The sequence below is a fragment of the Talpa occidentalis genome, unplaced genomic scaffold (assembly GCF_014898055.3).
Source record: "Talpa occidentalis isolate TD23 unplaced genomic scaffold, MPIMG_talOcc4v2.1 talOcc4.9, whole genome shotgun sequence".
NCBI classification, from domain to species: Eukaryota; Metazoa; Chordata; class Mammalia; order Eulipotyphla; family Talpidae; genus Talpa; species Talpa occidentalis.
This window is the reverse complement of record NW_023605305.1, coordinates 70,747,573-70,772,397: the sequence shown is the minus strand read 5'-3', so window position 1 is coordinate 70,772,397 and position 24,825 is coordinate 70,747,573. Positions and strand designations below refer to the sequence as shown.

Sequence of the window (24,825 nt, the reverse complement as noted above, 5' to 3'; positions counted from 1 at the left end):
GAAGCCTAACAAGAGCTTTAGGATTTTTGTATTCTTGGCCATTGCCTTCTCTTTCTCTGTCACTAACTCATTTGGGCAAGTTGAAGGAGGTTATCTGAGTTCATTTTTCCTTTTTTTCCCCAGCATTTTTCTGAGTTGTGAAACATTTCATTCCTGGGATATAAGGGGACCAGGGAAGCAAACATACAAAATAAAAACAAACCCTTAGACTCTAACAACAGAATGGCAGTTACCAGAGAAGATGGGCCAGGAGTAGATAAGATAGGGGACCAGTTGGTGGGTGGTGAACGGTAGTTGGACATTTGGTAGTGGACTTGGTGTGATATGTACTGTTGCTTGGGTGAGAAGCTGTACACCTGAAACCCACACAGTGTTGTAAACTGTTCCCTCAACTTAAAAAAAAGACTTAAAATTTTAAAGAGGGGCCTCCCTGGTGGCTCAGGTGGTTGAGCGCAGCGCTGTGAAGCTGTCCACAGCCTTTGCAGTGCTGGTTGGATCCCTGCTGGCCTCAGAGCAACCTACATGGCGAGCAGACCTCTCCTGTCTTGCCCGCTGCTCCCCTCAGCAGTGTATTTCAGTAGATCTGACTTTTCTGTTCCCCACTCTGTCTCTGGTGAATCCTGTCACCCTCCCGCGCATCTGGCCTGTACCCAGGCTCTTGTGTAAATAAAAAATAAATCTTTAAAAAAAAATTTAAAGAGATAATCCTCAAACATAACTGCTTTGGAAAAGAATTAAGTTGTGGAGGGGCAGATAGGGATTATATTATTTGAAGGCAGGTGCTAAGCCTAGAAGGAAAGTTACAATGTTGTAGGTGGAGTCAGGAAATTGTCACCATTATCTGATTTCATTGTGGTCATGCTTCTGTTTTCATCCTTGTATGTTGGTTTCTTCAGAGTCACCCAAGATCTACAGCACGTTTTAATTTTTAATAAATGTAGGATGAGAGAAAATGAGCTCATAAAAGAATTCTTTCTTTACACTTCAGTTTCACTGTGGACTTCTGCATCTTATTCACCTCCTAGTTTTTGTTTCTTCTTGTTCAATACTTGAAGTTATTCTAAGATTTAAAGAAAGGAACTTGCCAGTGTTTGAGAAAAGGAAGTTTCAGTAATGGTTTTTTACCTTTAAAACAGCCTGTGACTATGCATGTGTTTCTTTTTACAAACCTTTTTTTCCCTTTGCAAAACGGTAGCGGCAGCTTTCCACACACCTATGACTATGCAGGTGCCTCTCGTTCTATTTTTCCTATTAAACCTGTCTTTTTAAAATGTAAAAAATATAAAAGTCATCTTTCATTTAGTATCCTTGTGTGTTTCTCTGACTTGTTACTTGTATTACAGTATTTTACTAAAGCTATATGGTATTATGGAAATTTCTCTTTAAATCAACTCACATTGTTAAATTTCTTTTTAAAAAGAAGTAGTAACTTAATCAGGATGTTAATTTTTACCATAGAAAAGAGTTACTGATAAAAAAATTAAAAATTTACCATTTTCTAGCTAGCTATTTTTGTCTACTGAACATTATAAGCTTGATTCTGGTTCTTTATTTTTAAAATGTCAGCGATGGGCCTCCCCGGTGGCGCAGCGGTTGAACGCTGGGTTGCGAAGCTGCCCGCAGCCTCTGCAGCGCCGATTCGCTCCGGCTGCTCCCCGGCCACCGGAGGAGGGTCCCACATGTCGCACAGACCTCTCCTGCCGCCCGCTGCTCCCCTCAGCAGTGTACTTCGGTCCTTCTGCCTGCTCTACACCCCGCTCTGGCTCTGGTGAATTCTCTCACCCTCCCGCGCTTCTGACTGTACCCAGTGCGTGTATAAATAAATAAATAAATCTTTAAAAAAAAAATAAAATGTCAGCGAGCATCACTTGAAGACAAGCACAAAGCTGAGAATTTATCCAGAAAACTTGAAGAAAATGTATTAAGGACTCAGTGTTTTTCTGGCATTTGGTATTTGATCCGTGTGCCACTGAAAATTAGCTGACCAGTAGAATAGTGCCTGTGGTCTGGGAAATATTGCCAACAAAGATTTTAGAACTTGTATGACCCTTTGTGCTGGTTGTTTATATTTAAATAGTGTTTTTTTTTTTTTTCCTCCTAAAGGTAACTCTGTAATGCCCACAACTCACTGCTCCTTTTTTCTTAACAGATGCGGCATTCCAAACGAACTCACTGCCCTGATTGGGATAGCAGAGAAAGCTGGGGACATGAAAGCTACAGTGGAAGTCACAAACGGAAGAGGAGATCTCACAGTAGCACGCAAGAGAACAGACATTGTAAACCACATCATCATTTTAAAGAATCTGATTGGTAAATTACTCTTGATCTAGTAGCATTTTAACGCTCATAGATTTCAGTAGCTTATAGCTTTCATCTGTCAAATTACTTTATAATTGAGTCAAATATTTAAACATAAAGGAAATATTTATTGAGTGCCTATTTTAGGCTGGACTTTAGGTTCTAAGGCTGCAGCCATGAATAAGACAAAGTTCCTGCCCCTTGTACATCTCTCTACTGGGAAGGGTGGGAGATAGTTCATTGAGTCCCAGATGCTAGTAATGTAGTTGGGGCGCTGAGACAACACTGTTAAATAATAGTGATGGTAGGATTCCCAGCGAGCACCTAGAAGTTGTATGTAAGAGGAAGATACAGATGTTGGGGTGCTCATTTAGTGTTCCATAAATGAGAGATAATGAGGAGGGGGGAGATTTACTCCAGCTAAGAAAAACAGCATGTGCTATTTGGGAATGATAAAGTATGTTGGGGATTAGTCATGCCATATTCCACAGGTTATAATTGAGATAAGGCTGTTGGATATATTTGGGATTTTTAGAACCTTGGTTATTGTAAAAACCATTCCTTTGCTGCTAATTTAGGAAAGAACTTCAATAAAAATTTCTAATAGTGTGTGTCCTGTTTTATTGTATTCTTACCAGTATAAAATTCTGAGGTAATACATTGATAAATAAAGGAATTTTAAAGTTCCTAAATGATTTTTTTTTTTTTTTAAAGTTAGGTGCATAGTTTCTTTCACTGTTTCCCATTAATTTCGCTTTCTCATTTGTTTTGTTGGTTCTATGTTTTCTCCTTGTTTTGTGCAGATGTTCCATTGGGACTGTTTGCCAGATTGCTTTCTAAATTAGCCAGCTGGGGTTACTTTAAAAAACAGTATGTAATTTTTTTCCTTCTCCATGCTAAACAGACTTGTTCTGCAGAAGAGAGAGCTTGTTGGTATTCATTGCAGAGTAATCATTCCTCATCATATACTGTTATACAGGGGAAAGGGGGAGGATTTATGCCAGGATTTCATTGACACCTGGGCTGATGAATGTACTGATGAAAAACATGTGATATTATTAGTAAATACAAAATAGTAAGGCTTAACATAGTACTAATCATTTCATAGTTTTATTATACTTTTTGTGTATAGAAAATAGTTCATTCATGTTTCATAATCACATGAACATGATACTAAGTAAGGCCAGTTGACCACCAAGCAATAGCTGCTTCTTTGACATTAGCACCAGAGATGTGTGGTGGTCATTGCTCCCCATTATCTGGAATATTCTAATTTTTTGAAGATTAAAAAGTACCAGATTGTTTTTTTTTTAAAATAAAAACATTGAAAAAAAATGAAAATTGCAGAAAAGTATAAAAAGGGTAATGTTGGTAGGATGCCAGTGCCTCATTATTAGGATATAAAGTTATTTCTAATTATTCTTAAAAGTATCTTTGTATACAAATCTTTGCCTTTGATTATTTCCTGAAAATAGATTCTGAGCTTAGACATTTATTTTCAAGGCAAAGGGTATAAACCTTGTAACTCTCTTGCTACATATTTACCTCATTCTCTAAACTTTATACCAAATAACACGCTCTCAGCAGTCTTGGTTATTTTGAAATTCTGAGAATCATGTTTTTTGTTTTAATTTTAAAATTGCAGTCATTTTTTATTGATCACTTGAACATTATTTTCATATTCTTAGCTTATTTTAAAGTGTGTTTTTCTTACTGATATATATGAGTTTTATTGTATGTCAGTTATTTTACTTTTTTTTATATATATTGCAGAGTATCTTCACTGCAGTCTAAATTGTCTTTTCTATAGGCTTAATTCTGCATAGTACATTAGGAAGGCTGATGTGACTATAAATACCACATATTGTGGTAAAAATTCTTAAATATCTTCCTATGACAAAATATCTAGTCTTAAACCAGTGGTTCTTAAATTTTAGTGTGAATAGAATTACCTCAGGGTATGTTTAATATGTTTTGGGCTGTCAAAAAAGTCATGTAGTATTTTTTCTTTGAAAACAGAAAAAAATGTGTCATCACTTTATGACAACCCTATTTATTACCACGGTTAAAGTCACTGTAACCTGGGGTCTAGGGATCTTTATTTTTAATGGTTCCATATTTTGATATTATTAATAAACCAACCACCCTTTAAGAAAAACTTTTTAGAACTCTTCAGCCTGGCATGCAAGACTTTGGATGATTGGTCCCAGCTTGTTTATTTGCCTGTGTTCCTCTATGAAAATTGCTCTTGCTGAAATTATCTACTTATTTCCTGAGTAATGCTTAGACAAACCCATCTCTAAGCCTTTGTGCTTAAAATGCTCTGTAGTGTGAGCTGGTAATATGCCGTTCTTCTCCACTTTGTCTCAATCCTGACTTCCTTTTAAGATGCAACTTTTTTTTTTTCATGGAGTCTTTCCTGACCGTTTTAAGCAGTTTTAATTTTTTACCTTCTATGACCCTTCTAAGCACTGCGTTGTTGAATTTTGTTTTATTTTTATGTGACTAATCTCAATTGTTCATTATTTGTTGGTAGGAATTTTGCCTTATATATTTTTTTATCTTCCACAGGACCTGTGTGGAAATAAAAACGAATGCACATACCCTCGTTAGTCTTGGCTATTTTGAAAGAACGACAGTGAAATATTCACTAATATTCAGTGAATATTTTTAGAAATTAAATCAATCTGTTCATTCTGTCTACTCTGTCCATAGCCTTGTAATTCTACAGATTTTGTTCATATACTCTCTAAGCTTGGTTGGTATAGGCTTAAGGGATCCTCATCTTTTTTAGTTTATCCTCATGGTATTCACCCCATGTTTGTTATTCTGTAGATTGTTTCATGGATTAACAGCAACTCTAATTTCATGCACTATTACAGCTAAAGATTACTAGTGTTAGTTTTTTCTAGTAGATTTTGGATTTTTTAAGGGAAGACTGTCTCACAGAATTAAACAGGATGCTCTTAAGAGAATGGTAATTTATAGTGTATATTTCCCCGACATTTCTAAGCCAGCTGATCAGATCCCTTACCTAGACTTACAGTCTTACCCTAATCTGAACTATTTCTCCAATAAGTAGGACTTAAGAGTGACACTAGGGAAAGGGAAAAGGGGGTTCCTTCATCTCCCAATCTCAATTTCATGACAGCCCTGTTGAGCAGCAGCTTTAGAGATGCTTCTCCTTTATTTCTATCTAAACTAGCCTCCTGGGAACAAGGGTAACAGCATATTCTGGGGCAAAGCAAGGGGTTGATGAGGGCATTCTAGTCAACATCTGTCACTCCATTGCTTGTCAGGATTCTTTTAGCTGATTTGTCTGACTGGGCAGGTGTCCCCTCTCTCCCTCAGTGCTCCATGTGCATCCCTCTTGAAGCTTCGCACTCTGTTGAAGAGGACACTCATCCCAGGTAGAAAGGGGGACGGGAAACTGGGCCAATTGAATCTATGTCCTTTTCTTTCCATCAGATCAAGATTACTGGGATCCATTGACTTCCTGAGGTCCGTGACCTCTATAAAATTACTTTCCAAGTTTTGTTTTTATGCATTTGCATTTCTTGGGGCAAGGGTCCATGTCTTTCATCAGGTTTTCAAAGGGATCTGTTGATTCAGAACTTAAGCACTATGGCACTAGATGATGCTGTTTTCCATGTAGAATTCTTGTGTATTTTGCAAGCAGGAATGACAGGAAATTAGCACTGTAGAGGGTAACAGGGTGGTGGGACTATTGTAATCCTAGGCAAGCTATTATAAGATCCCTTTCTCATTTGAAGGGGATGTATTTTAGATGTCTTTGGCACATGAGTCAACCTTCAAAAGTTATGTTGTCTATTTCTCGACGAGGAGAAAACAGGAAACTAGAAATACAAAGAGGAGAGGAATTGGGGTAGGTGATGTGTGTAACAAAATTGGCCCATATAATAGAAGTTAATTTGTGCTCTACCATCATGACATCATTTTCCTTCAAACTATCTTAATTTAGTCCTCGCAAATAAAAAGGCTGGAATGAATACAATCAAGATACCATCTAGCTTTAATATACCTTTCATGAAAGAATTCTTTGTGTGCCAGGGATATCTAAAATTGACTTACAGTAAAAGAGAAAGGAATCCTGTTTTGTCTGCCTCTGATTCTGTGTGGCTCTGTGAGAAAAGAAAGAAAATTTAGTTACAGGTGCTTGTCATAGGGCTAAGAACTTCAGAAAGAATGATTTTGTGAATTTTTGGTTTTTAACTTTCTCCAGAAGGTAAAGGACACTTAAATAAACACTGAACATAATTGAATGATTTGATTCAAGCTTTGTTCCTTGACGTGAAGGCTTGACAACTGTCTATATGATAGAGAAATATGAACCATTTGCTTGTTGGTTAAAGTAAAATTTTCTTAAGTTTTGTGAGATAAGTATTCTAATTCATCAATTTAAATTGTTTTCTTTTATTGGGTTAGCTGTCTAAACCACGAATTCTTAAGTGAATGTTTGGTTTGAGCCACATTATTCTATAATGAAAAGAATAATTTGAAATCCTTTAATGTGTTTGCAGTCATTATTTAGAAGCAAGGTCCTTGAACGAGAGAGATTATCGGGACCGGAGATACATTGATGAATACAGAAATGACTACTGTGAAGGATATGTCACTAGACATTATCACAGAGACATTGAAAACAGTTATCGAATCCACTGCAGTAAATCTTCAGTCCGAAGCAGAAGAAGCAGTCCTAAAAGGAAGCGTAATAGACATTGTTCAAGTCATCAGTCACATTCGGTATGATTGATTTTGTTTTGGGTGGATACTTACTTGTGTGTAAAAGCTCTTAATGAGCTGTTAAGTTTGGAAAAGTTTATATATACTATTTGGATGCATTATGATTGTGTTTACATAACTTGAATCCTTAAAGGAAACTTTCATATTCTTATAGCAGATCTGTATTAGCTAGCCCCCAATTGCCACATATACTAATTTTCTGCAGACCACATGATTTTAGTTTTGTTTGTTTGTAATATCTTTTGAAAAAATAAAGAACCTATCATACATCTTCAGCATATTTTTACTTAAAAGAATCCTTTCCTGATACTTGGAAACAAATGTAGAACGTTGCACTGAAGGCTAGTTAGTCTGTATATGGCATCGTCCCATAGCCTGGTGCATTGTTGTCTGCAACTATAGTTGCACTGAAGTTCTGAAAAAGGGTGCTGAATGGGAAACTATCCTAAGAGACCTGCCCCTTTTTTAATACCAGCTATCTTCACCTGTAATATCAGTAAATTCTGAATTGTTGTTTCCCCCCTAAATTTTTAGTAGAATTAGCTTTAATTAGATTGGACATTTGAAATTAACTAGCCTTTGTTTTCTTTTTATTTGAATTATGTATATTTTTAAATATTGCTAAATAAATTTCAACTAATTTTGACATTTTAAAACATTCTTCTGACAAACTAGACATCTCAACCCCCCAGCATAATGCTATTTTATAGCAGGAGTTACTAGATCATGACATTGCATTCCTTAAATTTCAGACTTCAATTAAATCAGTATTTTAAAGAGACAATTGTGTTGTTTTTTTCTATTGCCACTTTAAGTATCTTATCTGAAAATCTGTTCCTTGCCATGTTTTTCTTCTGTAACATAAACTGTGCCCTGTGAATTTCTGGGGACTGAATTTGAAATTGCTCCTGCCAACTGTTCGTGGCCTGGTGCTTATCTGAATGCCTGAATATCTCCCCGCTGAATGAATTGCGTATTCTGCCCTGAATTCACTCTGATATATTGATTGGCTGGACGATCTTGGTGCTGCCCACTTGCCGTTCCAGAAGAGCCACCGAAGGAAAAGATCGAGGAGTATAGAGGATGATGAGGAGGGTCACCTGATCTGTCAAAGTGGAGACGTTCTAAGAGCAAGATGTATAGAATATTTTTCAACACTTTTTAAACTTTGCAGACAGAATAATCTTTTACAGAATAGTTTGTCAGCGGGGGGCTAAAGAACTCTTCATTGCTTTTTTGTTTTGTTTTTTGTGGGTTTGTTTGTTGTTCTTTTGTATTTCTTCTTTTCTGTAGAATTTAAGTATTTCTAAAATTCCAAAATAATGGAATTTGAGATTAGAGCAAGAAAGATAGCTCTATCTAATTGTTTTTGTAGCAGCTGAAAATAAAATAATTTGAGTGCTGAAACTTTAGTTATGCTTTGATAGAGAATCATTTGGCAATATTCCACACTTAAGCATTCATGTTTGATTAACTATATAAATTGTACTCAAGTACTTACACCTCTTTCTCCCTCCCCTTCACTTTAGATGAAATCGTGGATACTTTGGGTGAAGGGGCCTTTGGCAAAGTTGTAGAATGCATTGATCATGGCATGTAAGTTTGTTGTCTTTGTTTTTTTTCTTATCCTTTTATGAACACTGGTATTTTGGGTAGAGAAGGAGCCATAAGTTAGAAGAAATGTTATTTTAAGTGGTAGCCACTTGGTTCCCGAGAGGTATAAATAATCAACACTTTTTGAATTGTGTCTAATTTTTTTTTTAAGATTTCCTTATTTATGCATACAAGAACTGGGGTATAGGCCAGAGGCATGGGGGGTGGGAAGATCCACCAGAGACAGAGTGGGGAACAGAACAGGCAGATTGACTGAAATACACTGCTGAGGGGAGCAGCAGGTGAGGTCTGCTGTGCCATGTGGGTTGCTCCCTGGCCGGGGATCGAACTCATGCTGCAGTGGCTGCAGATTGCTTCATAAGTCATGTCTAAACCCCTTGCACCACCAGGGAGGCCCTGTGTCTAATTTCTTTACTTAGAGTACAAATTTTGATCAGGTGGTGTTCAACTGTTTAAAGTGAGTGTTCAGGGCCTCCATGGTGGCATAAGGGGTTAAGATGCAACCTATGAAGCTATCTGCAGCCACTGCAGTACGAGTTCAATCCCCTACCAAGGAGGTGACCCACATGGTGCAGCAGACCTCTCCTGACTCACCCGCTGCTCCCCTCAGCAGTGTATTTCAGTCATTCCATCTGTTCTGTTCCCCAGCCTGTCTCTGGTGAATCCTCTCACCCACCAGACCTCTGGCCTGTACCCCAGTTCTTGTATGCGTAAATAAATAAATCTTTAAAAAAAAATAAAGTGGATGTTCTCATGAAGAAGTTTCACAAAATTTAGGCTATTATCCCTGTAAGAGAGTTGGAAAGACCTACAGGATAGAGTCAAGATTCTTTATAATTTGACTTCTCTGCCTGACTTTGACATTTTCCTCTAGGACCTCTATTTTGTGGTTTGCAGACCTTTGGTAACTGAACTTTTTAAAACAATTCAGTGAGCTATATTAGCTCTAAATTGACACCTAAAATCTTTCATCATAAAATAGTTGGGAGGATGTAATTTCCAGCTTAAAGTAAAAGCCTCTCTTTAAATGTCTTTGAGGGACTGTAAATATTATAGCTTCTTAGATTAACATCATCCAGGAACAAACTCTACTTGAATAATTAGAAATGTTTCATTCTAAAATTTGTTTTTGTTCCATTTTCCAGAGAGAATGTTATTCTAAGTATCTTTATCACCCTATCTTCTCTGCAGCAAAAATAGAAACATAAATTGGAATGTTAAAATAGTTAGAAATACTTTCAGACTTACAGCAAAGTTACTAAAATAGTTCAAATAATTCCAATTTACCCTTCACCCAGATTCCCCAAATACTAATATTTCATGGCATTCACTGTATCATTAACTATACATACATATGTTACATTTTCAAATTTTGCTAGCTAATCTGTGGAGCGTATTTGAATTTCATGAATTTTAAATGTATATCCTTTTAAAATTTCTTAAGATTCCAAGATCAAGTATTTAATCAAGATGTTTCAATTAGTGTTATTCAGTTAAATACAAATTACTACAAATTTTATATTTGTTAGACCTAAAATATAAAATTTAATTGAACATGTTATCTTTGATTGGGATGGTTGGGCTTTTAAAAAAATGAATACATGTATCCATAAGTAAATGCCTCTTAGTGCTTTAGCATTAAGTCTTTCTATTTTTTTTATTTTTATAGCTATACACAAGAACACTTTGTGTCATATAAGTAAATAGATGAAACTAGAAGGATTTTTGTCATAGCAATTTTAAAAGTTTTTTTTAAGTCAAACACTATAAGGTTGTCACTAAAACAAATCTTTAATGATTGATTATTTCCAGTGGTTGAGAGCAATGATTTGGAAAGCATCAGATTAGCAAAAAAGTTGCTCTTCAGCCACTAGAACAATTTGTTTGCTTCTTATTTATTAGCACCTGGAGCATAGTCTTGACATACTAATAGATGATATTTTCTTTCATAAAATGGGAGGACCATAGTAAAAAAAGAGGTTTGTATGCTGGCTTATCTTCAGGAAGATCAGATTTCAAAGAGGAGGACGGGAAGCTGAAGATTTGAAACCCACTGATTCAAAATCATTCATGGCGATGTATTTCCGAGGAAGTGTCACAGCTTCCCCAGCCCTTGGGTCATGGCTCCATGCCACATACAGTAGCTATTTATACCTACTTGCATCAGTGAATGTACTCAGCATTTTCTTAGCTTTATGACTTAATTGATGGTGTCTCCTATGCCTAAATGTTCCTCTTCCTCCCAAATCTGGCAAACTACAGCTGTTTTTCAGGACCTAATAGTTGTGTGTCACTTCTTTGAAGAAGTCTGAATTTCCATAACCCCCTAATGATTAGGCTTTCCCTCTCCTACTCCCTAGTACCTCACACCAAGCACTTCTGACCTTATTATAAGTTGTTCACTTTTCCATCAGGCTGAATACACAGGAATAAGCCCTATCTTTTTATCATTGACACCTCTGCTCTATCTGGCACAGGGTAGGTCTAGGGGTTATGTTGAAAATTTCAGCAATATTCTAGTCAAGGGTGTGTGTGTATTTTAACTTTTGTATAAAATCTAGTTAAATTTAAAATTCTGGAAAATAACATTAAAATTCATAAGTATTGGGCTTCCCTGGTGGCACAAGGGGTTAAGACGCAACCTATGAAGCTATCTGCAGCCACTGCTGCATGTGTTCGATCCCCGGCCAGGGAGCAACCTACATGGTACAACAGACCTCTCCTGACTCGCCTGCTGCTCCCTTCAGCAGTGTGTTTCAATTTTCCTGGTCCCCAGTCTTTCTCTGGTGAATCCTCTCACCCACCAGACCTCTGGCCTGTACCCCAGTTCTGGTATGCGTAAATAAATATTTTAAACAATTCATAAGTATTAAGGGAGCCATCACTTCATATAAAGTGTATTTTGTCAAAAGATTCTAGAAATAAATTATATGAATTTAGTATAATATATCCTAAAAGATTGTTTATATGAATTTATTATAATATACCCTAAAAGATTGTTTTAGAAAAATAGCGTAGAGTAATTGATAATTAATAAGATTATGTGTTAGGGCCTCCCCGGTGGCGCAGCGGTTGAGCACTGGGTTGCGAAGCTGCCCGCGGCCTCTGCGGTGCCGGTTCGATCCCCGGCTGCTCCCCGGCCACTGGAGGAGGTTCCCACATGGCGCGCAGACCTCTCCTGCCGCCCGCTGCTCCCCTCAGCAGTGTACTTCGGTCCTTCTGCCTGCTCTGCTCCCCGCTCTGGCTCTGGTGAATTCTCTCACCCTCCCGCGCTTCTGACTGTACCCAGTGCATGTATAAACAAAACAAAACAAACAAACAAACAAACAAATAAATAAATAAATAAACATGCCTCTATTTAAAAAAAAAAAAAAAAAAGATTATGTGTTAGAGGATAATCAGCTCCCTCCCTGTACATTTACCATTTTCACTTTAATTTTGTTTTTAAGGGATGGCATACATGTAGCAGTGAAAATTGTAAAAAATGTAGGGCGATACCGTGAAGCAGCTCGTTCAGAAATCCAAGTATTGGAGCACTTGAATAGTACTGACCCCAATAGTGTCTTGTAAGTATAAACTTGAACTATGATCCTTTCATGTTACATGAAATAATCTGAATTCTAGCAACTGAATTATTTTCATTTTGGTCTCTTTTAGTCGATGTGTCCAGATGCTTGAATGGTTTGATCATCATGGCCATGTTTGTATTGTGTTTGAACTGCTGGGACTTAGTACCTATGATTTCATTAAAGAAAATAGCTTTCTGCCATTTCAGATTGACCACATCAGGCAGATGGCATATCAGATCTGCCAGTCAATAAATTGTGAGTATACTTGATAACTTTAAACACACACAAAAAAGTTTTTATTATGCACGCAATATATTAGAATATTGTCCCTGAAAATAGAGCTAGAAGTGAAATTTCACTTGACCCCTATATCACTGCTAATCTTCCCTCCTCCTCCCCCAGTACAGATTAAAGTGAAACTAATAATTAGTGTTTTTGTTCTCTTGTAGTTTTGCATCATAATAAATTAACCCATACAGATCTGAAGCCTGAAAATATTTTATTTGTGAAGTCTGACTATGTAGTCAAATATAATTCTAAAATGGTAAGTTACATACTTATTTTAGTTTTGGCAGTTGTCTTTAAAATTAATTTAGGTTAATGATCCTTGGATGAGGACTGTCATTCTGAGGTTCATTGTATCCTGCTGTTTAACCAAAAAAAAGATAACCACCTTTCCTTACTTGTGGGGTTATGTTGAAAATTAGAAAGGTAATTCTGTGCAAACCTTTTTGAATAGTGCTATAAATTATTTATCTTTATTCACCTTTATTTTTACCCAACCATGCCTCTGTAGAAACGTGATGAACGAACGCTGAAAAACACAGACATCAAAGTTGTTGACTTTGGAAGTGCAACATACGATGATGAACATCATAGCACTTTAGTGTCTACACGGCATTATAGAGCTCCAGAGGTCATTTTGGGTCAGTAGACACCAGACTTCCTGATACTGTGATTGAAGAAAAGATTTTATTCTCTACAACTTTTTGGGGGGTGGGGAGAGCTTGAGGGTATGTGGCAAGACGGGTGTGATTTTCTTAGTGGACAGAAAGTATTTTCTACTTTCATTAAAACTAGATGTATCTGTAAATACTTGAGTAGGAAAAATGTGATACCATCTGTAAAGATATTCTAGGTGGTGATGTTTGAACAAACTAATCTTATAAAATCATAAGAGTGACTAAGGACATCACAGCAATGAGATTTTGAAGTGGCATGTATTTCTATTTTTGTGTCATCACAAAAGCAGTGGTACTTGTGAAAGATGTAAAGGTTTAGTTGTCAGATATCTAAATACAGGGTGGATGGAGGTGAATAGAAGAAAGGCTAGTCTAAAAGGAACACTTTGATAATCCTTCACGTGAGAAAGACTGGAAAAGAAAGTAAGTTAAATAATCTCACATTCTTGAAATGTGAGAACTCAGTAAGGTGGTATGCATTTTATCTCAAAATTTAAAAGTTGAGTGGTCATGTTATTAAAGCAGGGAAGTTAGGCTGGAACTGGGGGTTTGGCAATAGTGGGAAAATTTCAGGTGAGATGCAGCTGGGATATAGTTTAAAAAAATAAACAATCAGGGCCTCCCTGGTGGCACAGCGGTTGAGCGCTGGGTTGCAAAGCTGCCTGTAGCCTCTGCGGTGCCGGTTCGATCCCCGGCCGCCGGCAAGGGTCCCACATGGCGCACAGACCTCTCCTGCCACCCTCTGCTCCCCTGAGCAGTGTACTTCGTCACTCTGCCTGTTCTACTCTTCACTCTGGCTCTGGTGAATTCTCTCACCCTCCCACACCTCTGACTGTACCCAGTGCATGTATAAATAAATAAATAAATCTTTTTAAAAAGTAAATAAACAATCAAAAGTAAGTTCCAACTAATGTTGGATAGTAAAACATTTTTAAGGAATTAGTTTCTATCTTCTACCATTATTTTTGTCCAGTGGCACTTAGTAATTCAGAATAAATGTGAAAGCAAACTAAAGATGTCTGCGTAGAGTAGTAGATGATTTATAAAAGGGTAAGGAAATCAAGTAGAATTTTCTGTGATGATGGAAATGTTCTACGTACTGTCCACTGTGGTTGCCATTAGCCACATGCCATACTGTGCACTTGGAATGTAGTTAGTGTGACTGAGGAACTGAATTTTAAAATTTTTATTAAATAAAACTTTAGATTGAAATAACTGCATGTGCTAGAGGCTACATACTGGGCTACAAAGAACTTGTCTTTGAAGTGATCATACAGGATTTCTATGTAGTGTGGTCTGAAAGGAGCTGCTGTGTTTTAGTAGCTTAGCGTGCTACTCTTAAGTAATATTTAGAGTATATTCATAGTTGCAGACTGAAGGCTGCAATGAAGTACAAGAAAGGAATATAGTAAGAGGTTGTGGGCAAGTATTTTTAGAACTTGAAAGGAGGTAACTTCCTGTGTTGCATCCGTGTTAACATGCAGATTTCCCCCTATGCTATAACATGAAGACATAGTACAAGACAATTAGCCTTTTTTCTTTGTTATTTTACATAGGACAGTGGCACATCTTATGGTTAATTACCTTTTAAATTGGGTAAAGTATAATAAAGTTCCAAGTGTGGCCAGTCTTGGGATAGTTGATATGAATCTGAAATTGGGGTTGCTGGTCTTGTGGAAAAGAAACTAGATTAGGAGGGTCCCTTGTTCATGGAATATTCCTAAGGACTAAGGCAGAACTAGGATGTGAGGAACATGCCAGGTGCAATAGTTGGGGAGAGGGTATGTTGAAAGGGATTGATGTAAAGTCTTTACTATGAACATGAAAATTGACTCATCAGAAAATGTGATGTATTTAGAATGGTGTGCTGTAGATGGTTTCAGTCACCTGAGGACAAAGCTAGACTGGGGGGTTCAAGTGGAAATTTCAAGCAAAACCCTTACCATTTGCACATTTTGTGTATGTTACTGTAAGTAAAAACTGGGCTCCATTTGTTGAAATGATAGACACTGTAAAGCCTAACAAAGGATTAAATCAGAGTCAAGGCTATTGAGTATATTGTTTCTGCCTTTGAATTTAGTGACATTAGTGAAGTAATTGAGTAATTGAAAGTAATTAGTGAAAGTAATTTAGAGTAGGTTTTATTTATGCATTATCGCTCTACTAAACATTTACTCTTAAAATTTACAGATTAAAATATCACGTTTATTCTTTGCCTTTCCAGTGAGTAGAGTTTTAAGGCTAGTTGTTTAGTTTTGTCCTGAATAATGTTGCCATTGAGAATTCTGAAGGAGACAGTCTAAGTGATTGCATGTAGACAGCCTGAAAATGGGAGAGCTAGAACCCTCTCTGTGTGAACTTTAAATGACTCCAAAAATTCTAGTTATAGGTGCTTAATATCCATTAATTCTTAAATAATTTATGTAAGACTATAGTATTTTTCTTTTGGAAATAGTAAAACTCAGTCATCAAGCTGATGATAATTGGTAAAGGGCTAGTAATTGCATTCTGAGGCTAATTGTTAGTTCATATTTGCACTAACAAAATGTAAAATTTGCTGGAACAACCTTAAAGTGGGTTATAACAGTATTTCCCATTGTGCAAGTTTAGACTGTAATATTTGGTGGTTATACTTAGAAAGTATTTGGTAGGGCCTCTCTTATTTTGTGTAAAATGTACCCTTCTCCAAGTTAAAACACTAATTTGATACCAGTGTCTGAAGGACTATGACAGCATACTCATTAACTTTTGATATTCAATTGAAAATGTGCACATTGAATTTACTGCTGTATTCTCATAAATGGGCACTTTAAAGAGAACACTCATAGGCAATAACTTGGTTCTTAGTAATTAAAAATTGGTGTATAATAAGTGTTTTTGTTTTTGAATAGCTTTAGGTTGGTCTCAACCATGTGATGTGTGGAGCATAGGTTGTATTCTTATCGAATATTACCTTGGTTTCACAGTCTTTCAGGTATGTATTTAGTAAATAACATTTAATAATTCTTAATGAACTTCAAATGTTCCAGGCGTGTTAATTTTTTGGCTTCCATGTTGGAAAGTGGCCACAGTGTTGTGGTCATTATTTTCTAAAACCATAGTTGAATGAAGTTACTCAGTGAATAGTCACTGTTCATTTTGCATGTGTGTCGCTCTCATGTTTCCATTTCTTATTTTGGAGCTCCTTCATAAATTTACATTAGGATTTCTGTGGCCAGTTCTAGTTATTTTGACTGTCACTCCCTTTTATAAAAGAATTTAAGAAAAATAACTTGTATCTTACTCTGAAACATCTGTGATCCCCTAGGCACATTTCTAAGCACTAAGTATCTAAAGATGAAAAGATAACATCTTCATCCTCAAGAATGTCATGCAAAAGAAAAACATGGGAACAGTATTATAGTATAATGTGGTATTTGCTATAATGGAATAAAATAGAAAGTTTAGAGAGGAGCCAGGAAGGGTAAACAGGAGGAGTTAGGTTTAAACCATTGCTGGAAGGAAGAGTAGCAGTTTCTCAGAAAACTAGAGAGCACGATGGTCACATCAGATTGAAGAAATCATATTGGTAAAGGCATAAAAGTGTAAAACAATGTACAGAATAGAGCATAAATGGAAAAATTGCAGCAATACACAAGGACTTGTTTGTTAAAGAAAAGTATTTGTTTTGTCAAATCAGTGGTTTCCAAATGTAGACTGGTCTACAATGAAAATTATTTTTGTACAGTTGCCATTCTGACTTTAAGTAGAGATTGTCCTTCCTGTTTTGGGGGGAATAATAATATCCCTTTCTTGGGGTTTTTAAATAAAAGCCCTTATTTAACAAAACAAAAAGTAGGAAATCTTATTTAAGTCTCCAATTTTTCATAATTTTACTTCCACCTGAAAACAAAGTCTAGAAAGCTTTCGGTAGTGCCACCATTGAAGGACTTTTCATTAGGATTATTTGATATGATCAAGGTTTTGTGGTTGGGGAGAGGGTGGGATTCTGGAGATCCTTGCTTATACTGTTGAGGTGGATTTGAGGTTACAGCAATGCTGGATGGGGAGGAAGCTACAGTGTGCCAAAAGTCATTAAGATCGCTGTTGCAGAATGTATGTGTTCATTACTTGTGGGGCACTTTCACCAGACTTCTGCTTCTATCTAATCTCTAGCAATCCTGTTCAAAATACTAAGTATTTTGGGCCTCCTTGGTGGCCTAGGGGTTAAGTCTCACCACTACGGCATGAGTTGGATCCCTAGCCAGGGAGCTAACCCACATCCACAGCAGACCTCTCCTCTTGCCCGCTGCTCCCCTTAGCAGTGTATTTTAGTAGATCCTTCTGCCTTCTGTTCTGCTTCCACTCTATCTCTAGTGAATCCTCTCACCCTACCCTCCCCCCACACCTCTGGCCTACACCCCAGTTCTTCCATGCAAGCAATAAATAAATAAATAAATAAATAAATTCTTCTGCTAAGGAACTGTTTAAATGTGGGCTAGTATTATTCTTGTTATAAATTTTGACAGCACAGTAGTTGATAAAAGTAAACACATAGCCTTTCCTCTCCAGAACAAGGATTGGCAAACTACCCTACCTGACACATCACTTAAAAAAATGACCATGACAGGCAGCAGTCCTTCTGCCCACCTGTGACTATGCCGGTGCTTTTCACCAACCTTTTCCTTTTCTAGAGTAGGAGCAGTGCACCTTCTCCCTGCCTATGACCTGTGACTTAGCCGGTATGTCTCTTCACTGACCTCTTTGCAAAGCAGCAGAGGCAGCTCTCCTCCCAAGCCTGCTCACCTGTGACTTTGCAGGCCTCTCTTTTAGCAAAACCTGTCCCTTTTGGAGCAGCTCTTTCTGCTGCTTGTGTTTATGCCACTGTCCTTTATCCTTCTCTACCTTTTTCATAATAAACCTGCCCTTTTGGATATATATGTTAAAAAAACATGACACAGAAAGTACTTGTGACCAGCCAAACCTAAATAAACCATTTACTATCTGATCCTTTACAGAAAAAGCTTGCTAACCTCTGCTCTAGGAGTGTAGCATTTCTAGTGTAAGTTTTGACAGTTTTTCTCTGTTCTCTGTTAGCCAAAGGTCTCTATTATGATACAGTTTTAGAGTGTAAGTTTTGACTAGGGTTCAAAGCTCAGCTTTTCCTCATTAATGAGCTATATGACCTTAAGCTATGAAACTCCTGTTCCCACTTAATTCATTTAGGATTAATGTGAGAATTACTGGAAGTGTATTGCCTAGGGTTAGTAAATGTTACTGTATTGTTACTCATTGGGTAATTGAAATTAATTTTGGTTAAAAATGAGGAAAACGTTTTTTCTGGTAACCTTCCCCATTCTTTCCTAGGTTAAACAGTGCAAGAACTACAAAATAAACACTTCATTTTTCAATTAAATATATGTGTTACCTCATCTGCTAAGAACCTTTTTGATCATTTTTAGAAAGACTTTTAGGTTTATTGGGTTTGTACAAGACAATGTAAGCTCACTCAGTAATTGTTTGATCTTTGAAGTGGAGTGTAATATAAGTTGTGTTGCTGTCCTTTTTGTCAGTATATTGTACATGTAGAGAAATGTAATGTGTTAAATTTCCTTTTCCTGTTTCTTAGACCCATGATAGTAAAGAGCACCTGGCAATGATGGAACGAATATTAGGACCCATACCAACACACATGATTCAGAAAACAAGGTATGCCTTAAGAATAAAGCCCTTTGTTATTACAGACATACAGTGCCCTATATTCAAATGACAGAAAACCCAACTTCATTATTTCTTGTTTGAAAGGCTGCATATTTGAAAGTAATGTAATACTTGCCTTGTAATCTAGTAAACAGTATTTTTTTTTTTTTTTTTTACTTTCAAGTGAAATGTTTTTCAAAGGAATTTGATTTGGACTCTAAATGTAAATTTGAATTTCATACTATTGCTGACCAGTTATATGTATGTCGTTGAACAAGGTAACTATAGTGATTTCCGAAGAGATTCACCACAAAAGCCAGTAGGGAGTTACTTCTTTAAATATTCCATAAATTTCCAACTGCCCCATCTGGTGAAATCAGAATTTACTGGAATGGTTCCAGGAGCCTCTCTTTGCAGCTGGCATTGTTTCATATATGGTATTTGGGGACAACTTAAATGGGATATGCTGCCTCAGAGTGTGTAAGATTAAGGAAGATAATATAGAATGTGTCTGATATATAATTGTTGCTGAGATTTTTTAAAATTCTATGTATGTTTATATGTCTATCTAGAGATACTTATGCTTCTATCTGGTGGGAGCAGGGTAAACGTGGGTGTTATTTATACTAACCTAAACTTCTTTTTCCTATAGAAAACGCAAGTATTTTCACCATAACCAGCTAGATTGGGATGAACATAGTTCTGCTGGTAGATATGTTAGAAGGCGCTGCAAACCATTAAAGGTAAAAAAAAAGTTTTAAAGATTTAAAAAGCACTTTCAATGCTTTTTTTTGCATAGAAGAGCTGGGGTGTAGGGTAGAGGTACTTGGGGTGAGAGGATTCACCAGAGACAGAGTGAGGAGCAGAACAGGTGGATTTACTTAAATATATTGCTGAGTGGAGCGGTGGGCGAGACAGGTCTGCTGCTGGGGATCCAGCTCAGGCCATAGCAGTGATAGTGCTGAGACATAACCCTAGGTCACCATGGAGGCCTTTTAACTATTTTTTAAATTCTCAAAACAAAAACATTTTTCCCCCAGGAATTTATGCTTTGTCATGATGAAGAACATGAGAAACTATTTGACCTGGTACGAAGAATGTTAGAATATGATCCAGTGAAAAGAATTACTTTGGATGAAGCATTGCAGCATCCTTTCTTTGATTTATTAAAACAGAAATGAAATGGAAATCAGTGGTCTATATATATATATATATATACACACACACACACACACACACACACTTCTATAAAGAGATTTTACTTAAGACTGCGTCAGTCAACTCTAAACATTCTAATATTTTTGTAAACATTAAATTATTTTGTACAGTTAAGTGTACATATTGTATGTTTTGTATCTATCATAATTATCTTGTTGAGCAAGTATGTTCCTGATAATGAAATATAAAAGTTAAAAGTTGTTAATTTTCCTTTTTGAGATTAATTACCATTTTTAAAGACCTTTGGAATATTCTGTGTGTCCAGTGATAAATGTAATTGATCTTGTCTTTTGTACATGGAGGTCAACTCTTTGAAGTAATTTGAGTAAAAGGAAATCTTGACTACTTTATTCTTAAGTGAATATTCTTTATATGCCCTCAAGTTCAAAATTTTTTAACTTTAAAAAAATTTTTTAATCATTGTTGAGCAGGTAGTATTATTAACTGTAGGTAGGCAGATATTAGTAACTAAAACACATAGGAAATGTTTATTGTTGGAATTTCATTAAATCAAGTGTTGTATACTCATTGGGTTGATGTAAACGGCAACAAGTATTCATCAAAAGACATCTAGTTTGTCTGTTGTGATAGCTGTTTAATCAAACCACGTATACACTTCATTTAAGAATAAAATCTAATTGGAAAGTCATATTTTCCAAGAGCTACTTTATGTGGTAGGTCACATAGAAAGAGGAATTTGTTGTTTCTTGGAGACACTTAGCTTTTTAGTTTTTGATGTCAAATCTGGAGTCCTGAAATTGTCTAATGCTATTTCCTTAGCAAATGAAGGAAATACTTAAACCTCAGCCTATGAGAATTAAATTACTAAAACAGTTTATATTTGTGTTAATCTTTCCCGAAGAGTGATTTGATTAGGATATACTTTGTGGGGAAAAAACCTGCAGAAATTTCCAAACATTGATTGGTTGGCTGGACATTTTTCTTTGCCTGTATTTTTTTCTTACTGTTACCTGTTTTCACATTAAAAACTACATGGTAAATGTTATTTTATTTACGTAAGAAACAAAAACTCTTGATAGCTGCCAGGTAGAGATATTTTTTGTCATAGAATTCATAATTGTTTATTCAAGTGCAGATACTTTTGTTTAAAAAGTATCCCCAGTTTTAAAATGAATTTCACAAATGATTTGAGTTTTATCTGTGTATTGTAAACAAAATGTATGGGACTTTTTTGTATGACATGATGAAACCAGGGTTGATTTCCTACATTATTCACTGGCGGCATTTGCCAGTGAATACTGTATTTGAAAAGTTGACTAGGAATTTAAGAAAGCTGAACTTTTACCATAGAATCACTGCATAAAATATGCTTAGACCTTTAAGCATCCACATGTAGTGAATTTACTTTCAGAATAGATGAACTATATTAATGTAATGAGGATTTTTTGGAAAGCATTTGATGTAAAGAAAAGGTTGTCAATAGATTTAGCAATGTTGCTATCAGATTAAAATGTCTGGCATCCTTTATTTTCTCCTCCATTTCCATTCTACAGGTTACTACTGTATTACCTAAACTTCCCATCCTTTCCCTACAAGTCTATCAAGTTCCCAAATTGATTATTTTTTCCCCTAGAGGAGAAATTCATTACCTGAGTAGCTGCTCTCAGGATATAGGAAGAAAGGCAAATACCCACATTTCTAAGCAGTTAATGATTGCTCACATCCTTTTCCTTTCTAAAAAGTATTTACATTCTTCACAAAGGTATTTGCTAATTACTAGACCTAATTCATGGAATTTTAGGAATTAAAAAGAAACTTCAATAATAAGGCAGGAAATGTTTAGTGGGTTTTAGTGACCTTCCTCCTTTGCACACTGCCTTTTTCCTTGTACTTCTGAACTTAACTTTATGAAAGTGCCAGGTTTTTACTTGACAATGCCAGGAGCTTCAGCACTGAGTGAGAAAGTTATAAATATTGGTAATTTGTAATTGGGTATTTTTCTTAATAATTTGATGCCTTATAATATTTTCTGGAAATTCCTTTACAAAGTTGGTTTTTATGAGGCATTTTTAAACATGATCTTAGGTTATTTCTAGTACTTTCTTGCTCCTACTTATTAGCTATTCTCATTCTTCATGCATTCATCAAAGTTTTCAGAGTACATAAAATTGAATCCTGCAATCTTATTACTTGGGTGATAGTTGTCAACTACCCTATGAAGTTTTATACAGGCATGTATGGCCTAGTGAGGTTTTGATCAAAGGCAGATCGCATATACAATGGTTTTCCCAATAGACTATACCATTGTAGGTTTGTGTAATTGCTGCTGACATTCACACAAGGAGAAATTGCCTAACGTGTTTCTCAGAACATGTTCCATCATCAGGTGATGCATGATCAGTTTTTAAAAATTGAAAACTTCCTCTGAGTAATCTTGGAAGGATTAGATGGTAGAGAAATTGGAAATGACTTGTCCACTTCTCCCAATAATTGTGACTTAACTGTTACTTAAGTTTCCTAGATTCTAGCATTGTGCTTTCCTGTAATAATGTACCTCTTTGAGTCAAAAACCACTTTGCTGTGAAGTGGGATGAAGTGGAAAGTAATGGCTAATAGTGTTATTACATGAATTCTATTTATTCACACTTCACTACTCTTAATTGAACTGTAGTTGCAATCATTAAATGGTATGGTCGTTCAGAACATTAAGTAGGCAGACAGGTACTAATACTTAAAATGACATTCTGGAATAAAGTGTCAGGTGACTTGAGTTTCTAATTCTTCAGATTGGGATTTCTGATTCCCTCAAAATTTGATGGAAGTTAAATATTTTAAATTTATCCAGTGCTAATTAGCAAGCTACATTTTCAAATTTCATTGTGAATCAGTAATTGTTCGATTATTAGGTTATGTGTTTGCAAATAGAAATTCCTTTGCATTTTAAAATAAGGAAGAATTCCTTTTTATTGAAGTAACATTGCATTATATGTCTCAAATGTTCATTGATGAGACTCAATGTGTATGTACTACATTACTTTTAACTGCCAGAAGTTCAATTCTATCCATCATACCATTGCCCTCTTTGTCCCAATTTACCCACCCTTCTTTCCTCTTACTTTCTGGTAATCACTAATAGAACTAGTCCAAAAGTTTATTTTTGTTTTATTTATTTCATCTGTTTGTTTTATCTAGATACCACACTAGAGTGAAGTCATTCCATACTTAGAACACCTTCTAGAGAAATTCGTGTTAAATGTATATACAAGTTCTCTTTACAACATTGTTTTCAATAAAAAATCAACATAAAGGGTCATTGATAAGAAAAAGGATAAAATATTGTGTATTTTAAATAGTGAAATAGAACATAACAGAAAATGAAATAAAGCTACACTGGAAAAATTCAATTTTAAAAAGTTATACTGAGTGAATAAAAACAAACTGCTAGACAGTCTTTAATATGTTACCATTTTTATAAACCTTCAAGGCAAAAAAAAGTTAAAAGTATATATTACTTTCAAAAACAGGAGTAAATGCACTATTCAGGGTGATGGTTATCTTCATGGGATGTAGGCTTAAGCAGATGCAGATAATAAAATGAGGGCGGTCCATGGAGTGAAGATGAAACCTTTTTTTCTCTTAATATTTATAAATATAATTTACATCATTGTTCATTTTTGTGCAATTTTATGATTTCTCCTCTCAGGTGTAATCCCCATAAAATTCCCACCACCATCACCATAGTTTCTTGTGCTCTTCCCTTCCCTGTTTTGATCCTTCTGCTTCCCCCTCCCTTGCAGAATGTCTCTGATTTATAGTTATAGTTACCTGCTAATTCTTTTTTTTTTTTTTCCTGATCCCTTATATGGTTCCTCTACATTCCTCCTACATTCCATTCATTATTTTTCTTTTTCCTTCGGGCTTATTTCACTGAGCATAATCCCTTCCAGCTCCATCCATGTTGCTGCAAATGGCATGAGTTTATCTTTTTGATTGCTAAATAGTATTCTATCGTGTATATATACCACATCTTGATCCAGTCATCTATATTTGGGCATTTGGGTTCCGGATCTTACCTATTGTAAATAATGCAAAAACCTGTAAAACCAGGTTTTTATGTTTTTTTGGGTAGAGTCCGAGGAGTAGAATTGTCCAGCTAAATTCTTAAGGTAAAGTTTTATTTGGTTGGTTGCTTTTGTTTTTTGTCTTTTTTAAGGTAGAAGGAATGTAAAGTTCAAAAGTCCTGTTTTACACTTCAATCAGTTCAGTCTTTTGAGATATATATGTAAAAGAAGAAATCTTTGGAAGCTGGCTAATTCTGTATGAATGATCTGTTCTAAAAAGTACAATGAAAAGTAAAATAGAACAATGAAACTCTAAATACATTAATCCAGTTTCAAAAATTAATATTTTGCAAGTTTTATTTCATCTAGTCTTCAACTTATTTTCTTGTATTTAAATACAAATTTAAATTTGCCATTTGAATACAAATGGCCCTTAAATTTATTTAAATAAAAATGGGCCTTACCACACCTGACAATGATATCTATTATTGAGTCCACATTTAAAATTTCGTAATTGTCTCGAAATGTCATTTTGTAGTTGGTTTATTTTGAGTCTCAACCTTACCGGGGTCCACACAATGCTAATACATGAATATCATGTCTTAAACACTGGGTCATTTGTGTTAAACTTTCCCATGTTAAAAATTGATAGTTAAGAACGGTGTCCATATCTCATAGTCCCCCTTTTATCCTGTAAAC

The 24,825-nt window shown here is 35.8% G+C and overlaps 1 protein-coding gene across 5 annotated transcripts in view; it reads left to right on the top strand.

The window, feature by feature from the left end:
• CLK4 (CDC like kinase 4) overlaps window positions 1-24,493 on the top strand; it is a 29,571-nt gene extending 5,078 nt beyond the window's left edge. For 2 of the 5 annotated variants that reach the window (XM_037498349.2, XM_037498347.2), the window contains exons 2-13: window positions 2,150-2,310; window positions 6,840-7,062; window positions 8,109-8,199; window positions 8,592-8,658; window positions 12,126-12,242; window positions 12,334-12,500; window positions 12,695-12,789; window positions 13,042-13,171; window positions 16,099-16,181; window positions 18,816-18,895; window positions 19,539-19,629; window positions 19,927-24,484. In XM_037498349.2, the coding sequence (XP_037354246.1) occupies window positions 2,150-2,310; window positions 6,840-7,062; window positions 8,109-8,199; window positions 8,592-8,658; window positions 12,126-12,242; window positions 12,334-12,500; window positions 12,695-12,789; window positions 13,042-13,171; window positions 16,099-16,181; window positions 18,816-18,895; window positions 19,539-19,629; window positions 19,927-20,067 (1,446 nt within the window). In that variant the 3' untranslated portion in view covers window positions 20,068-24,484. Of the gene's footprint in view, window positions 1-2,149; window positions 2,311-3,101; window positions 3,169-5,649; window positions 5,709-6,839; window positions 7,063-8,108; window positions 8,200-8,591; window positions 8,659-12,125; window positions 12,243-12,333; window positions 12,501-12,694; window positions 12,790-13,041; window positions 13,172-16,098; window positions 16,182-18,815; window positions 18,896-19,538; window positions 19,630-19,926 lie in introns of those variants that run through there. The other 3 variants (XM_054690926.1, XM_037498352.2, XM_054690928.1) reach the window with 3 other exon arrangements.
• Window positions 24,494-24,825: the final 332 nt, after the last annotated feature.